Raw genomic sequence first — 18,203 nt, forward strand, 5'->3', positions numbered from 1 at the left:
TCCTGGATTTCCTGACTGCACGGCTGCGCACGACTCTAACACCATCATTAAGTTTGCAGACGACACYACAGTGGTAGGCCTGATCACAAACGACAATGAGACAGCCTATAGGGAGGAGGTCAGAGATCTGGCAGTGTGGTGCGATGACAACAACTTCTCCRTCAACGTCAGCAAGACAAAGGAGCTAATTGTGGACTACAGGAAACTGAGGGCCGAGCACACCCCCATTCACATCAACAGGGCTGTAGTGGAGTGGGTCGAGAGCTTCCCGGTGTCCACATCAGTTCCCCGATGTCCACATCACTAAGGACCTATCATGGTCCAAACACACCACACAGTCATGAAGGGGGCACGACAACACCTCTTCCTCCTCAGGAAGCTGAAAGATTTGTCATGGGCCCTCAGATCCTCAAAACGTTTTACAACTGCACCATTGAGAGCATCTTGACTGGCTGCATCACCGCTTGGTATGGCAACTGTTTGGCACTCGACCGAAAGGCACTGCAGAGGGTAATGCGTACGGCCCTGCACATCACTAGGGATGAGCCCCCTGCCATCCAGAACCTCTATACCAGGCAAGGTCAGAGGAAGGCCCATTGTCAAAGACTCCAGCCACCCAAGTCATAGACTGTTCTCTCTGCTACCGAAATGGAAAGTGGTACCAGAGGGCCAAGTCTGGGACCAAAAGACTCCCGAACAGCTTCAACCCCCAAGCCATAATACTGCTTAACAGTTAATCAAGTGGCTAGCCTGACTATTTGCATTGACCCCCTTTTTACTTGCACTGGCTGTCTTTCACTGGCTCTATGAACACTCACTGGACTCACACTATAACATATACTACACTGACACTCCAACACACACACACACACTACATGCACCGCTCACACACACAAAACACACATGCATATTGACGCCACACACACACTCACACATAGACACACCTTCACACTCTTTCACACTCTTCACATACACTGCTGCTACTCTGTTTATTTTCTATCCTGATTGCCTAGTCACTTTTACCCCTACCTACATGTATATATTACGTCAACTACCTCATACCCCTGCACATTGACTCGGAACTGGTACTCCTTGCATATAATCTCATTATTGTTATTTTATTGTGTTACTATTTCCGTTAAAAAAATTGCAAATGTTTCTTATTTTTTAACTCTGCATTCTTGTGAAAGGGCTTGTAAGTAAGCATTTCACAGTAAAGTCTACACCTGATGTATTCGGCGCATGTGACAAATAAAATGTTATTTGATTTGATTTCTTTGCTAAGCATTGGAAGCCTGGCCTGGCCTGAAAACATCCCTGGTCTTTGTGGGTGAATCTGTGCTTGAAATGCACTGCTCGACAGAGGGAGCTTACAGATAATTGTATGTGTGGGGTACAGAGATCGGGAAGTCATTATAAAATGAATGTGGAAAAAGTCAAGGGGTGTGAATAGTTTCTGAAGGCACTGCACATAGCACTTATAACTATAGGGGACTTAGTATGTAGTACATATACCTGGCTGATAGAACTGAAACCAGACATTATGTTGTAGAGCAGCTTATCTTCATTTACTGATAATTCTCTGAGTTAAATTGGCTTCATGCTAAGATATGACACAAACTGCATTGCTCACCCTGTCACAATCACAATACCACTTCTTATTCCATAACCACAGTGCCTAAAGCTTAAATTACAATCAAAAGCAATTCCAGTATGTTACAGTCTCTAAGTATTATGAGGACAGCAGTTAAACGAGTTAGTGTGGCTGTCTGTGTCTGCTTAGACTGACATTACTAGGCTGTTTTATGGCGTTTTGCTCAGCTGGCGTTCTACGTTTTGCTGATGTGATGTGAATGTATTTATTTCCTGGTTGGTGTTCGGCCTGGCCCTGAATCGATACTGTCTTTAACACTATCAAACTGACCCTTGTGCTGTGTGTGTGTGTGTGTGCGTGCGTGCGCCACCATTGATGTGGATTCCAATACTAACATTGCCCCATGCTGATGCAGCGGTATGTAGTTTAACACACACACACAAACACACACACACAGCTGTGAGCTGAGATGCAGATGGGTAACGGTCACTTTGCTACCCCGTCCCAGTAACATCACTTAGCATCACATCACCTTGACATGGGAGCATGACCGCCACGGCCTAACAGGCCACCCACGTCTCCATCTAGACGTCCTTCTCAGCACTAACACACACACAAACAAACACACACACATACACATAGAGGAGCCGCTAAATGCCAACTACTGTTCCCTTAGCGACTTAGGCCATTTGTCCCAGTTTCCCTGTGACTTCTAAAGCCTGTCAGGTCCAGGGTGAGAGGAGAGCAAAATGGTGTTTAAACCAGCCCTCTCTCTGATGGCTTAAGAGGCCAGTATGACTCAATATGTCTTCATGTAGACCTGAAGTAGTACACCCGGTGTGACCAATTTGTCCATTGTATCCTAATACGTTTGGCACTGAGAGGCTAAGTCACTGGCTGGACGAAGGATATTTGAAGTTGTCCATGCAGTCAGTCAGGCAGTCAGACAGTCAGGCAGGCTTCGAGGCAGCCATCAGTCCAACTGTATTCCATATTGATGAGCCAGATCCATCACATTGGAGGTTATTATTGAGGGTTATTGAAGTGTTTCATATGAGGAAGGATATATATACTCTGAATATTAATCCTTTGAAAGTTAGCTAGCTAGCTGTGGGTGTTGTTGCTCCTTGCTCTTGGGCTAAGTCCCCTCCCCCCATCTCTCTCTCGCTCTCATTACTTTTTAAGCACATCACCACCACACAATGATATCTCATAGCCCTAAGCTAAACCATTGTGTGCCCTGTAATGCTAATCACATGTTCTTCAACGAAGATGGAGATTTGCATATTGGTCATAAATAAAAGATGGCGGTTGAGATTGAGCGTACGTTTTTTTTTAACTACAACCAAACCCCAGGGGTTAATAGGACTTGCAGCAGAACAGAATCACTGATCGGCTTGGAAGAAAAATGAGAATGATTTATTTATTTTCAGTAGCCAACAGCCAACCTACATACCATGATACTCATCAATCCACCATCAAACTGAAATTATGAGCTATGAAGAAGGAGATAACATTGCCCTACATACCAAATACGCGGAATTCAAAGCATTCAATGCGGCCTAAATCAACAACTAGAACAGTAGTACTCTCTTTGAATGAATGACATCATAAAGAAATCGGTGAGKGTTTGAGAAAACTTGTATTTTTCACCCAAAAAGTTCAAACCCATTTAGCAGAAATTGCAGAATGTTTCAATCAGGCGGTAGGAATAAGCACTGTATCTCTACCTTACATTACTCATGCTGTCTCGTTAAGTGGTGTGTCAAGAAGCGAGCACTGTTTTAAAGACATTCACCACCACTCAGCTATGCTCTGCTAAAAAACCTCACTACAGATTTCACCACTTCTATTCAGTGAGAAGTTCTGAGTAAACTGCGTCTGAGATCAAACTTTTGCAGTGTAGGGAGAATGCAGTACTTATTAGTGGCTGTGCTGTCGTGTCTGTAGAAATACAGTATCTTACACTGTGTTGCACCTCTGGATAAGTAAGTAGAATAACAAGTACAAGTTTAATTAAAACTTAACTGCAACAGGTCTAGTGCTGCAGACATTTGTTGAATACCATGTGCACTATGTACCATGATGTAGTGTTCCAGGCCAAAGCACGACTGGATTTAAACTTACCCCAGACTTCAATAGCCAATATGCAGTGTTGGCTAAACTACAATCAATCAAATTTCTCATCAGTTTATCCGCTGAATGTCATTAAATTAGACACGAACAATGGCAGTGTGTGTGTGTGTGTGTGTGTGTGTGTGTGTGTGTGTGTGTGTGTGTGTGTGTGTGTGTGTGTGTGTGTGTGCACATGCATGTGTTGTTTTCTTTTGTTTAGAATCGACCACAATGTTCGTGGTCATGTTTTTTTTGTCTAATTCAAAAGCGCAAACATGCTCTAATCCCATGTAAAGATATTAATCAAACATTGATTATAAACTCTTAATAGTCACATTCCAATATATGATCCACACACACCATACTTATAAATACTTATAACCTGATACTTCTAATCTAAACGATAAGAGTATTTACATCTTAATGTGGTTTACATGTCTGGCGATTATCAAACAAATTGATKATTTTAAAACATTAATATTTCTGGGTGGTTTTGATTATGTCAAATGGCAGTGGACCAATTTTTTAATTCAAAAGATCAATTTAAAGGGATATTGTATGTGGGATTATGCATGYTAGACGTAACAACTATAGCGCACTGCAACTGCCCTGCTCAATCTATCCTGTGTCCCAAAAGGCAACCTAATCCCGTTGTAGTGCACTGCTTTTTATCCCAAATGGTCCCTGGTCAAAACTAGTGCACTGCATAGGGAATAAGGTGGCAAGAAAGTCTGCAGCATATACAGTTTCAGTGTCTACCTGCTGTACATACCAATTACAATATATAGGCAACCCCACGTCTATTAAACTTCAGTACACCTTCTGCCGACCAATCAGAATCCTCTGGTTTTACTTCCACTGTAAATCCAATAAGACATTTCTGAGCAGCACATTTTAAGGAGGCAGTATCTTCTCTGCCAACACTACTTTGTAATAGATCCCCCGCACGCACGCACGCACACACACACACACACACACACACACACACACACACACACACACACACACACACACACACAAACACCACACACACACACCCACACACACACACAAGTAATGGTGGCGCAAGAGAGGTTTTCATCCAGCCTGGGCTGGAACTGAATGTGTGAATCTGCTTAGGTCATCATCCGTCTTACAGACACTTTCAGTCAGTTGGCTTAGTGTGTGTGTGCATCATGAGTACGTGTGTGTACCTGTTACCACAAAATCCCATATTCGGTCAGTGCTATCTCAAATAACGACTCGATTTTCAACATAGAATATATCAAAAAAACGTTTTTAGTATAATACAATTGTATATTTTAGATAACCTCAACATAAGTGAGCTGTAAGCACATAAGGTTGTTCATGAGAATCACAGTTACACTACAACACTGACATAATCATATGTCTCAACACCATCCTCCACATGACAAAGAGCAAAAAATGTCAGACAAATGGAAAAATGGCAGATGGGATCTGAAATATTTAAATGAAAGCACAATGCATCTGAATGCATTGGAGACTGGAGACGCCCCAAGTCAAAACATAACATGAAAGAAGAGTCACTTACAACCACACTCAGTCCAACAGGGAATCCTGACAAGCAGCAACCTCTAAAATATGCCAGTGAGTCTCCAAAGTGATAACCTCTTTCAGGAATAGGGAACAACCACAGCATTGTAGGCTAGAGGGAATGTCCCCTATGAGCATCCTGTCAATCAAATACTTGTCATCTGCAGAGGCATGAATGTCATTGTGCATGGAGAACAGTGGCCAGAAACCATATTGGGTTTGGCTTGCAGAAAGAACCACCCTTCTTCATTTTCAACACTTTTCAAATACAGAAACTTGACACCCAACACCTTATAATCAAGACTTGATGCGCTGCTCTAAAGCATTATTAAACCTTGTTATTAAATAGATTACAAATTGTGATCATTAGCCTGAGACACAATCCTTCATCAAATATCTGGGGTGGTACGAGTCAAGCATAGGGTGCCATACTTGGGGTGGCAGGTAGCCTAGTGGTTAGAGTGTTGGGCCAGTAACCGAAAGGTTGCTAGATCGAATCCCCGAGCTGACAAGGCAAGAATCTGCCGTTCCGCCCGTGAACAAGGCACCCACTGTTCCTAGGCCGTAATCGTAAATAAGAATTTGTTCTTAACTGACTTGCCTAGTTAAATAAAGGTTACATTATAATTCAAATTAAGTATAGCCTACAGAATTATCATGGTTATACCTGATGTATTAGCCTGCATTCTGCATTGCTTTGAAGGAGAGGGTTTCTGTCATAGAGCCTGCTATATTATCTATGGTTTCTATATTAGGTTCCTGACTGTTCTGGAAGTGTGTGGGACGCAGCATGTGGGTGTTGTTATTTGTCTATGCAAGAAAAGTCAGGTATAGGTGTCAAAAAAGGAAGAACTCTGTGTACAGTCAGTACCAAGCATGCATATACTGTATAAAAATAACTGGACTATAGCCATAGCCTGATTTATTACTGGAAAATATACAGTCAGTGGTGTTTTTTAAGAAGAAAGTATCACTAGAACTACATCACCTATTGACTAGAACACTCAAACTCAACTCTGGACCTAGAAGACTGTTCCACTGTGTTTTTTCATTGTTCCCCTCTAATCAGGGACTGCTTTAGGGACACCAGATGGTGGCAATTAATTATCAGGTAGAACAGAAAACCAACAGGCTCCGGCCTTCGTAAGAGTTGAATACTCCTGGACTAGAACACCCTTGCCATAGACCACAGACCTATGCAGGGTCTAAAATGGCACCCTATTCCCGTGCACTACTTTACACTTGAGCCCTCTGGTCAAAACAAAAGCAGTGCACTATATAGGGAATAGGGTGACATCTGGGGCGCACAATACTGTCTGCAAAAGTGCAGAAGCTCCATGTTGACAGCTTGAATGGAATGAGGACATAATCTAGTTAATGAAACCATAAAATAGAGCAGGACATTCTAATAAAGCCTGTCTGGCATCAAAGACGGCATGGCCCCCAAGGTGGTATAATTGAGCCTAGGGAAAGTTTAATCATATGTAGGCACCTAAATATGTTTGAGTATTATTGCCCCTATACATGTGTGTTGTGCCACCACTGATGTAAGACTTCTAGKATTGTGCTGACGTTATAACTCATTTGCATATTTGATCTAGGCCTTTATGTATCTATGAATGAATCGATCCTGATTTAAAGATACAGAGTACAGTTTCTTGAGGGCCAGTAACATGAAATACCAGTCTAAAGCAACTTGTATAAGCTACAGTAATTGCTTGCTATGGCAACTCGAGACAGGAATCAATTGCTGTCTGCAAGTGTTGTAATTTATATTCTAAGCACAGTCTATTTTCATCGATTGCATTATGCAAGTTAATTTCCAATAGACAAGCAAATTAAACAATTGTAACTGAAATTAGCCAATGAACGTTAAACTCTGGTAGATTTTTTTCAGAAAAATGTTAACAGTATAAATCAGGAGCCGATTCAAATATACCCACATCATAGAAATAGTGAATATAGACAAACTCACCACAAGTGTTGGGACCCCTGCCACGAGCGCATACAGTAGAGCGGGAGGGATCGCGCTGGACTCCTCCGGTCCGAGGTACGGCTTCGCGTAGGCATTGTCATAGCAGAAGAACCCTTGGACGTGCACGTTAAACGTGTCCGTGTACTCGAAGTAGTATGCCAGCATGACCGTGCCCGCCATGATCACCAACTGAAAATAAAGCATGTTCGTCAAAGGAAGAGAAAGGAACATTTAACAATCCACTTCACTGAGAGAAAGCCCCGCAACCTGTTTTCATTCCGCCTTCTTCGCCCCTAGCCTAGCGCAGCAGCTTGACCATAGCTCCTGTCAGCCCCACATTTCTCCTACTGCCACTAATGCTCGTTATAAGGCATTGCTGAATGGTGATGTTCACAGAGCCGTGTTCTGTCACCCCCGGTTGGTCACTGGAACCGGAATGAACGAGATAGAGATGAAAACGTGTGGTTTGGAGGGAGCGCACGCGGCGGTCTGTGTGTTTGTGCGCAGCAGCAGCCGCGCCGCTTTTCACCGTGGGCAGCAAATGATGGAAAGAGGAGTGACAACGCACGCACGTTGCTGCTTTTCATCTCTCCTTTCAGCACCCGCAGTGAATGACTCTGAGCAACTTGTTAGAGCTTTAGATTCGCCTCCAAGTCATCTTCAACGCAGTCAGAGTCGTGCGTCAGCTTTAGTGCCCTTTGGAGAGATACGCACCATTCCTATTCATTTTCATTATGCGAACGCCTGCATGTGTCCTAAAGACTCCTACAACAGAACACAGTAATCAAAGCTGACGTCAACCACATCAGTCTACTCTACACTCTTGTCCATGCAGTCCAGATATCTATATTATTGTAATTTTGTTGGAAGTATTTGGAGAGATATGCATGCAACATTCATATTCAATTCAATTTTATGCACGTGTTTTCCAAAGACTCCACCAAATTATTAATCAAAGCTGATGTCAACGACTGTTCTGTTGTTGGAGTCTTTAGGTTCACATAATGAAAATGAATAGGAATTGGCCAGTGTTGATTTTTCATTGTTACATTTCTAGTGTTGATTCAGGAGTTAAATTCACTCTGTAAGATTGAAATTAAGACTCAGTGGTGTAAAAGAACCCCCAGTGTTGGTGTTAATAACCAGAGTTATTCCTTTACATTGTGGATCATAAAACAGTCCCATCAAATCCAAGCCCGTCATTATCATATTTCCCAGCATGCTCTACTGCGGGTTTATTTTTTAGGATTTATTTTCATATCTGTTTTTGCATGTACATTAGTCAATCAAGTAATCTTATGCTACACAAAGATAAATAGCAAAAATGTTTGTAAACTAATCCAATCAGTTAGTTTGATTTATTATACCCATTACTGAAATGGTTGTTCCAGTTTAAATGGGTTTAGGTGACTTCCTTTACCAATCTTGATAGTCATTCTGAATGCGGGTTGCGGGATAATAACACTATCTGGATTCCAATAGGAATTACACATCATATCACTTTGCAATKCAGCATAAAGTGATATGCAGACCTGATGTGGCCTTTAAGCCAAGAGTTTCCTAACACCACTGAGTTAGGATAAACTGGGCAACAAAGTCCTTATGATATACAGTATATAATGTATAGTGTATTTTCATAGTTTAATTTTACTTATAACATTTACCTAGGACCTTTTAAAGTAAAGTTCTTAACAACCATGTCTGTGCCACTAACAAATACAGCCATGGGTGGTAACTCCACAATTCACAAAAAAAAGGCATCCTGGGAAATATGCAAATTTGGCTTTACTCCATACGCCATTGCATTATATTTCACTCCAGAGTAGAGTGAAATACTAATTCATTCACTCCAGTGTATTGTGAATTTCACACAGCCAGTGTACGGTTTCTATTCTGTATAGGGTTACAGAAACACTGTCTAAATGTTAACATTTTTGAAAGCGTGAAATTCACTCTGTTGAGAGTGGATGCATATACGCACTGCAAAAGTGTTAAAATTAACACTACAGCGAGTTAGTTTAACTGTCACGTTCTGACCTTAGTTCCTTTGTTATGTCTTTAWTTTAGTTTTGTCAGGGTGTGAGTTGGGGTGGGCATTCTATGTTGTTTTTTCTATGTTTTGTTCTATTTCTATGTGTTTAGCCTAGTATGGTTCTCAATCAGAGGCAGGTGTCAGTCGTTGTCTCTGATTGGGAGCCATATTTAGGTAGCCTGTTTTTCATTGTGTTTTGTGGGTGATTATTTTCTGTACTGTGTTGTGGTTCACCGTACAGGAGTGTTCGGTTGTTGTTTTATTGTTTTTGTTCAGTGTTCATTATTCGTATTAAAACAATATGGACACTTACCACGCTGCGCATTGGTCCTCCTCTTCTTCCAACCACGACAAGCGTTACATTAACAGCGAGTTAGTTTAACACTTCCGATTTTCCTGTGTAGTCAAGACAACATTTTGACCAGTATCGTAATGCCGTGGGATGCCGAGAAATGTATCTCTTCTGTCTATTCTATTCTAATCTACAGTCATGGCATATGAGTCAATGAGGACAAACACACCAAACACTTAGACACTCCATCCATGGTTCTAATGGTACCATTCAGTTTGGGTGTAATTACGGAAAGATCTAACTATCAAAGGTACACAGAGGAGATGGAGAGATGTCAAAAGATCCAGTTTAAAGCAGGACTATGACATATCTGTTCTCTACCTGTCTGTATTGTCTGGATCAGGGGAGGGAAAGGCTGTGTGCCATGGTGATTATAGTGGCATCAAGGCTAATTTATATCCTTTACCATTAATGCCAGCCTAACGCAGATTTTACAGTCTCAAAGAAACAGACATTTCTGAATGTGCTCAAACTTTGAGGCTATCTTATGGCTAAGCCTCATTGGCAAAAAATGTGGGCCAATCTTTCATTTTTATTTACCATTTTTAAATGGTTTAGCCTTCCCAATATCCACCCATTATTCCAGATGTACCAATGTGCATTACAGATCAGGGGTCTTTTTGTCCGAATCAAACTCTCCACGGGAGGCCAGACAATATGTGCCAGGCGATTCACAGTGGCCCATTACTTGAGCCGCATCATCGCACCGCTGCCACGGATCCAATCATGCGGAAGGATCTACAAATCTGTCCAATTACTGATCGGGACAGCACATGTCAGCTCTGAGGCACTGAGGTGTCGTGTTTACGAAAAGCACCATCTGAGGGCCACAGTCCATCTGTCACTCCAGAGATGTGAGTGAAGTGTTTTTGTTCCAATGTTGATTTCCTCCTAAGTTGGGAGGTCTAAGGTCACAATAAATCCTGTATAAAATGGGGTAAAGATAGAGTAGGACGTTTAGTTATTAAAAATCCTTAAAAATCCTTGCACCCGTGAGTAAATCTAAGTGCCAAAATAAAAAAATCCCCATTAAAAATCCATCAATGTAAGCTAGATATCAGGCTTTTTGCATGACCTGCATCTCAATCCACCGCATCCGCCCATGGCGGCCTTCCATATCTGCGTTGGAAAGTGACCGAGCTACAGCGATGTTTGTCAGACCTCTATACTATCTCTAAAATGTCTTCTCACTAAAATCTGTAGATTCCTAACTATTAGGAACCACTCTATGGAAAGGGGAGCCTCTCACGAACACGATGGTGTTCTCCGTTTTGCTCTATGTGTAACGATATTCCTCTCGTCTGATGAAGAGTATCAAGATAGGACCAAAACGCAGCGTGTAAGTGTCCATGTTAACTTTATTTAACTCAAAACACTAAATAACCAAACAAACAAAAAGACGAACGAAACCGAAACAGTTCTGTCTGGGGCAGACACAAAGACAGAAAACAACAACCCCAAAAGACAGGTGGGATAAGGCTACCTTAAGTATGTTCTCATTCAGAGACAACGATAGACAGCTGCCTCTGATTGGAAACCATACCAGGCCAAACACATAGAACTAGAATACATAGAACAACATAGAACACCAGACATAGAATGCCACCCAAACTCACGCCCTGACCAACCAAAATAGAGACATAAAAATGCATGACAGTAAACCCCCCCCCCCCCCCCCCAAAGGTGCGGACTCTGGCCGCAAACTAACCTATAGGGGAGGGTCTGGGTGGGCATTTCACCGCGGTGGCGGCTCTGGGTGGGCATTTCACCGCGGTGGCGGCTCTGTGCGGGGACCTTTACCGCCGACCCCGGACTGGGGACCCTCGCAGCGCGGCCCCGGACAGGAGGGCGACTCTGGCTGCTCCGGACGGAGGGAGACTCTGGCTGCTCCGGACAGGAGGGAGACTCTGGCTGCTCCGGACAGGAGGAGACTCTGGCGCTGCTCCGGACAGGAGGGAGACTCTGCCTGCTCGGACAGGAGGGAGCTCTGGCTGCTCCGGACAGGAGGGAGACTGGCAGCTCCGGACAGGAGGGAGACTCTGGCAGCTCCGGACAGGAGGGAGACTCTGGCAGCTCCGACAGGGAGACTCTGCAGCTCCGACAGGAGGGAGACTCTGGCAGCTCCGACTGAAACCCGTCGCTGACCCCTAGAGGGCGTCGGGAGCTCCGGACTAGGGCTCGCTGGAGGCTCCGACTAGAGGGCGACGCTGGAGGCTCCGGACCTAGAGGCGACGCTGGAGGCTCCGACTGACTGCCTTCGTGGAGGCCTTCGTGCCATAACTCCTCACTGGAGTTCGTCCATGGATCAACACTGGAGGCTTCGTGCCATGGATCCTGCAACTGGAGGCTTCGTGCCATGGATCATCACTGGAGCTTCGTGCCATGATCATCACTGAAGCTTCGTGCCATGGATCATCACTGGAGCGCCAGATCACTGGTTCGTGCCATGCATCACTGGAGGCTTCGCATGGAACCCACGTGGAGGCATCACTGGATGGCTTCTTGCCATGGATCATCACTGGGAGCTCGTGCCATGGATCATCACTTGAGGCTATCGTTGCCATGGATCATCACTGGAGGCTTCCGATCACAAGGATCATCACGGAGCTTCTTGCCATGATCACCTGGATAGAGAGCACACAGGACCTGGCTCTGGAGCAGGCACAGGACCACCAGGAGGAGACATGCAGGAAGGTTAGGGCTTAGCACAGGACAGGACTCCACCCAGGCTGGGGAGACATGCAGGAGCCTTGTCCTTGGCTGAGGCACCGGAAGCACTGGGCCGTGGAGGCGCACTGAGGTCTCGAGCAACAACCTGCACAACCCGTCCTGGCTCGATGCCCACTCTAGCCCGGGACATGCGAGGCAGCTCGATGTAGCCACCGTGCTCCATGAACATGTACTGGAGACACCGTGCGCTCCACTGCATAGCACGGTGCCTGACCAGTACGACGCTCCACCCGGTAAGCACGGTTATTGGCTCAGGTCTCCTACCTGACTCCGCCAATCTCCCCGCCAATCTTCCCCCCCCCAAAAAATCTGGGACTGCCTCTCATGCACCTCTCCTCGAGCCAACTCCTCTTAGCGTCGCCCTCTCCGCTTTGGCTGCCTCCAGCTCCTCTTATAGGACGGCGGTACTCTCCCCGGCTGTGCCCAGGGTCCCTTGCAGTCCAAAAATCCTCCCATGTCCAGGAGTCCATCAATTTCTGCTCCTTCCTAACACGCTGCTTGGTCCTTTGGTGGTGGGTTGTTCTGTAAACAATATTCCTCTTCGTCTGATGAAGATAGTCAAGATCGGACCAAGACGCAGCGTGGTATCCACCGCATCCGCCCATGGCGGCCTTCCATATCTGCGTTGGAAAGTGACCGAGCTACAGCGATTTTCAGACCATGAGACATCCCGAAAATGGCGTCTCTCACTAAAACATCTGTAGATCTCCTAACTATTAGGAAACCACTCTATGGAAAGGGACCTCTCACGAACACGATGGTGTTCTCCGTTTTGCTCTATGTGTAACGATATTCCTCTTCGTCTGATGAAGAGTAGTCAAGATCGGACCAAAACGCAGCGTGGTAAGTGTTCATGTTAAATTTATTTAACTCAGAACACTAAATAACAAAAACAACACTATGTCCCCCACAAGTGTCACTGGACTCATCTGAAGGTAACCCATACAATCGAATGGAAGTATAGAGGTAGTTTTGTACGGAAGAGTATTAGGGCCAAGTAGTGAGCGACGGGTGGTGGTACTTGGCTTATTATTTTTTGCACGATAGTACTTTAAAAAAAGTGACAATATTTTGAAAATAAAGTCTAAATTATATTTTGAGAATTAAGTGGCAACATTTCTAGAAAAAAAAWAATATTTAGAGAAAAAAGTCAACATTTTATTTATAGAATAGTCAACATTTTATTTAGAGAATAAAGTCTCAGTTATATTTCAAGATAAACGTAAGGGAAGTGCATGTCTCCCTGGCTCCCTTCTGCTGTGCACACCCGCCACCGTTGAAATGCCTGCAGTTAGATGACCTGGTGAAACTATGCTTCAGAATTGGCTTTAGTAACAAGGAAATGATTTCTCTTTTAGCACATAATAATATTTTCAGAAGGAGGAACCATGGTTACATACATAGGTAGAGACGGCCGGGTTGTGTGTGTATGTGATTGCAGGTGTGTGTGTGTGGGCAGTAAAAAGTAGGGACAAAACAAACAGATGGCCATCAATCCAATGATCTAAAACACTCATTCAAACAAGCTTCACTATTCACTCACGCTTATCAATCTAATGATCTAATAACTCGCACGCACACACAACAACAACACACACCAAGTTTCCCCCCTGGCAATTTCAAACTATAGGCATACACTATTTTAACAGCCATGGTGTGTTATGAGCACAAACAAAGGCCACGTACTATAGGTTACGTGAGCACACCCAATAAAACAAATGATCTTGGGATCCTGGAGACCGGGGGCTATGCGTGTGTATGTATCCCATGTCAAGCTGCTCTCCAAATTCACTACAACACTTCTATTTTGCAACACATTATAAACCTATAGWGGCCCACTAAACTGAGAACAGTAACCTGTAGGCTAATCGTACGTTATAGTGAAAGTAAATTATAGGCCTATTCAATGGCTTATTCAATGGCTGTGGGAGGAATGAACAATGAAGCAGGGGTTTTACGCAGGTGTCTGTGGGAGGAGAGGCAACTCAAGGGCCACTCCTGCATGAGCAAACTAGCTAATCTGAGGCACTGTTTGAATATATGGTAACACTTTACTTGACACCCAGCGCCATAACACGTTATTACACAGTCATAACCATGTCATAATATAATAATAATATGTCATAACAGCTGACATAACATGTCATAACCTGTCATAATATGGTCATAACACTGTCATGACACATATATTTAGACCTGTTGTAACATATACTGCGTTATTTTATGGCTGGTTATGACGCCTACATAAGAGTGTCGAAACCCACAAAACCTACCACACAAGGCAAAAAATTCRATTACACCATAGCGTACTTGTCAACAGTATGTTAATGTTTTTAAAACATTTCTGAAATTGACCATGTTAAATTATCATTGTAATTGCATACACATTGATGTGTATGCACCTACCTCAATGTTCTATTACTGATGACTGAGATGAATGGAGCAGATTTCAGGAGCAGGACAAGACACCCTCTTTTTGACWGATAGGCCTATCTGGCTTATATGATTATGATGGTCATAATGCTTCTTCACAGTGTCATTAAGTGTATTTTCTTTGTCTGAAGTAAAGTGACACAGGATGATCATAATGCTTTATGACAGTGTCATGAAGTGTATTTTCTACAAGTTATTTCAKACATGATGAAAAACAAACAGGACTTTAAAGAGTGAATTACAACAGCAACAAAGGACTTAAGAAACAAACTTTCAAATGAAAGGAAACTTCTTGGCAGGGAAAAAACACATTTAAATAAATGTGGGTTTTGACACTCTTATGCAGGTGTCATAACCAGCCATAAAATAACGCAATATATGTCACAAGAGGTGTAAATATATAGGTCTTGACAGTGTTATGACCATATTATGACAGTTTATGTCAGCTGTAATGACATACTACGACATGGTTYTGACCGTGTCATAATGTGTATGGTGCTAATATGGCGCTGGGTGTCAAGTAAAGTGTTACCGAATATATTAATGGATGGATTCTCTCTTTCTTTATGGAAATATAGGTGAGATATTATTAGATAACTATTAGATAAATGATGATAGTCTATATACAGTTGAAGTCGGAAGTTTACATACACTTAGGTTGGAGTCATTAAAACTTGTTTTTCAACKACTCCACAAATTTCTTGTTAACAAACTATAGTTTTGGCAAGTCAGTTAGGACATCTACTTTGTGCACGACACAAGTAATTTTTCCAACAATTGTTTACAGACAAATTATTTAATTTATAATTCACTGTATCACAATTCCAGTGGGTCAGATGTTTACATACACTAAGTTGACTTGTCCCGGGGTAAACAAGCTTGGAAAATTCCAGAAAAGGATGTCATGGCTTTAGAAGCTTCTGATAGGCTAATTGACATCATTTGAGTCAATTGGAGGTGTACCCTTGGATGTATTTCAAAGCCTACCTTCAAACTCTAGTGCCTCCTTTTCTTGACATCATGGGAAAATAAAAATAAATCAGCCCAAGACCTCAGAAAAAATAATTGTAGACCTCCACAAGTCTGGTTCATCTCTTGGAGCAATTTCCAAACGCCTGAAGGTACCACGTTCATCTGTACAAGCAATAGTATGCAAGTACAAACACCATAGGACCACACAGCCGTCATACTGCTCAGGAAGGAGACGCGTTCTGTCTCCTAGAGACTTTGGTGCGAAAAGTGCAAATCAATCCCAGAACAACAGCAAAGGACCTTGTGAAATGCTGGAGGAAACAGGTATCTATATCCACAGTAAAATGAGTCCTATGTCAACATAACCTTGAAAGTGCCGCTCAGCAAGGAGGAAGTCATCCTGCTCCGATAACAGCCAGTAAAAAAAAGCCGACTACGGTTTTTACAACTGCACATTGGAACAAAGATCGTACTTTCTGGAGTAAATGTTCCTCTGGTTGCTGGAAACAAAAATAGAAACTGTTTGGTCATAATTGACGCATCGTTATGTTTGGAAGGAAAAAGGGGATGCTTCGCAAAGCCGAAAGAACACCATCCCAACCGTGAACGCACAGGGGTGGCAGCATCATTGTGGGGGGGCGTTGCGTGCAGGAGGGATGCGTGCACTTTCACCAAATAATGATGGGCTCATGAGGGCAAGAAAATTATGTGATATATGAAAGCAACATCTCAAGTAACACAGTCAGGAAGTTATAAGAGCTTGGTCGCAAATGTATCTTCCAAAGTTGACAATGACCCCACCCATTTTACTTACAAAGTTGTGACAAAAATGGCTTAAAGGACAAACAGAGTCAAGTATTGGTAGGGCCACTCCAAAAGCCCTCTACCTCAATCCCATAGAAAATGTGTGGCAGAAACTGAAAAAAGGGTGTGCGCAGCAAGCGGTAGCGCTACAAAACCTGACTAGTTACCACCAGCTCTGTCAGGAGGAATGGCGCCAAAATTCACCCAACTTATTATGGGGAAGCTTGTGGAAGCAACCCGAAACATTTGACCCAAGGTAAAACAATTTAAAGGCAATGCAACCAAATAACTAATTGTATGTATGTAAACTTCTGACCCACTGGGAATGTGATGAAATAAATAAAAAGCTTAAATAAATCCTTCTCTCTCTAACTATTAATTCCCGGACATTTCACATTCTTAAAATAAAGTGGTGATCCTAACTGACCTAAACCAGSGATTTTMTACTAGGATTAAATGTCAGGAATTGTGAAAAACTGAGTTTAAATGTATTTGGCMACGGTGTATGTAAACTTCCGACTTCAACTGTAGGCTATAAATAAATAATCACTGATCTGGCATGACTTGGTTGATAGCCTAGCGTAATACTGTATCTCCTTTCACAATCCATCTATCGGTGATGTCTTCAAGGATAGGAGGAATGAAGGATGCATAGGTTATCCCACAACAGGGGCATCGTCTTCGTCATAGGCAATTTGTCTCAGCTACACCGCTAACATAGGCTACCACTTACTCACCTTATAGAGGCTAGAGGCTAGACCGGTTGGTTGTTAGATTATAGTAATGGAAGTTTGACTCCCGAATGGCTCAGCAGTCTAAGGCACTGAGGCGCCACTGCAATCTGGGGTTCGATCCCGTGACCGGGAGCCCCATAGGGCGGCATGCAATTGGCCCAGCGTCGTCCGGGTTAGGGGAAGGTTTGGCCAGGGGGATTTCCTTGGCTCATCGCGCTCTAGCGACTCCTTGTGGTGGTCAGGTCCCCAATTATTATGTGCCAAAAGAGAAAGGATTTCCTGGTTACTAAAGCCAATTCTAAAGTATAATTTCACCAGGTCATCTAACTGCAGGCATTTCAACTGTGGCACACACAGTGACAGTTAACCAAATCATCTAACTGCAGACATTTCAACGATGGTGCGTATAGCAACAGTTAACCAAATCCCCTATTTTAATCTAGAAATATAACTGCCACTTTATTCTCCAAATATTGCCACTTTTTTTTGAAGTGCTATCCTGCAAAAAATAATATTCCAAGTACCACAACCCATTGCTGTTACATTTTTTCCCCTTCACTTCTCATCACAGTTGTCACGATCGTCGTAAGCATACTCGGACCAACGCGCAGCGTGATATGGGTRCCACATGTTTATTCAATGAAACGCACAAAAACAATAAAGAACAAACGAAACGTGACGTTCTGGAGTGCTCACAGGCAACAACACAAAAATAAGATCCCACAAAACACAGTGGGGAAATGGCTGTCTAAATATGATCCCAAATCAGAGACAACGATAAAAAGCTGCCTCTGATTGGGAACCATACCAGGCCAACATAGAATAAAACAACCTAGATTACCCACCCTAGTCACACCCCGACCTAACCAAAATAGAGAATAAAAGGCTTTCTTGGTCAGGGCGTGACA

The 18,203-nt window shown here is 43.2% G+C and overlaps 1 protein-coding gene across 2 annotated transcripts in view; it reads right to left on the minus strand.

Moving 5' to 3' along the window:
- Nucleotides 1–18,203, minus strand: part of plppr5b (phospholipid phosphatase related 5b) — a 117,642-nt gene that overhangs the window by 67,677 nt on the left and 31,762 nt on the right. The window contains exon 1 of one of the 2 annotated variants that reach the window (XM_024000780.2): nt 7,239–7,773. In XM_024000780.2, coding sequence (XP_023856548.2) covers nt 7,239–7,469 — 231 coding nt within the window. In that variant the 5' untranslated portion in view covers nt 7,470–7,773. Of the gene's footprint in view, nt 1–7,238; nt 7,774–18,203 lie in introns of those variants that run through there. The other variant, XM_070446693.1, reaches the window with a different exon arrangement.

This window comes from Salvelinus sp. IW2-2015, linkage group LG14, assembly GCF_002910315.2.
Source record: "Salvelinus sp. IW2-2015 linkage group LG14, ASM291031v2, whole genome shotgun sequence".
NCBI lineage: Eukaryota > Metazoa > Chordata > Actinopteri > Salmoniformes > Salmonidae > Salvelinus > Salvelinus sp. IW2-2015.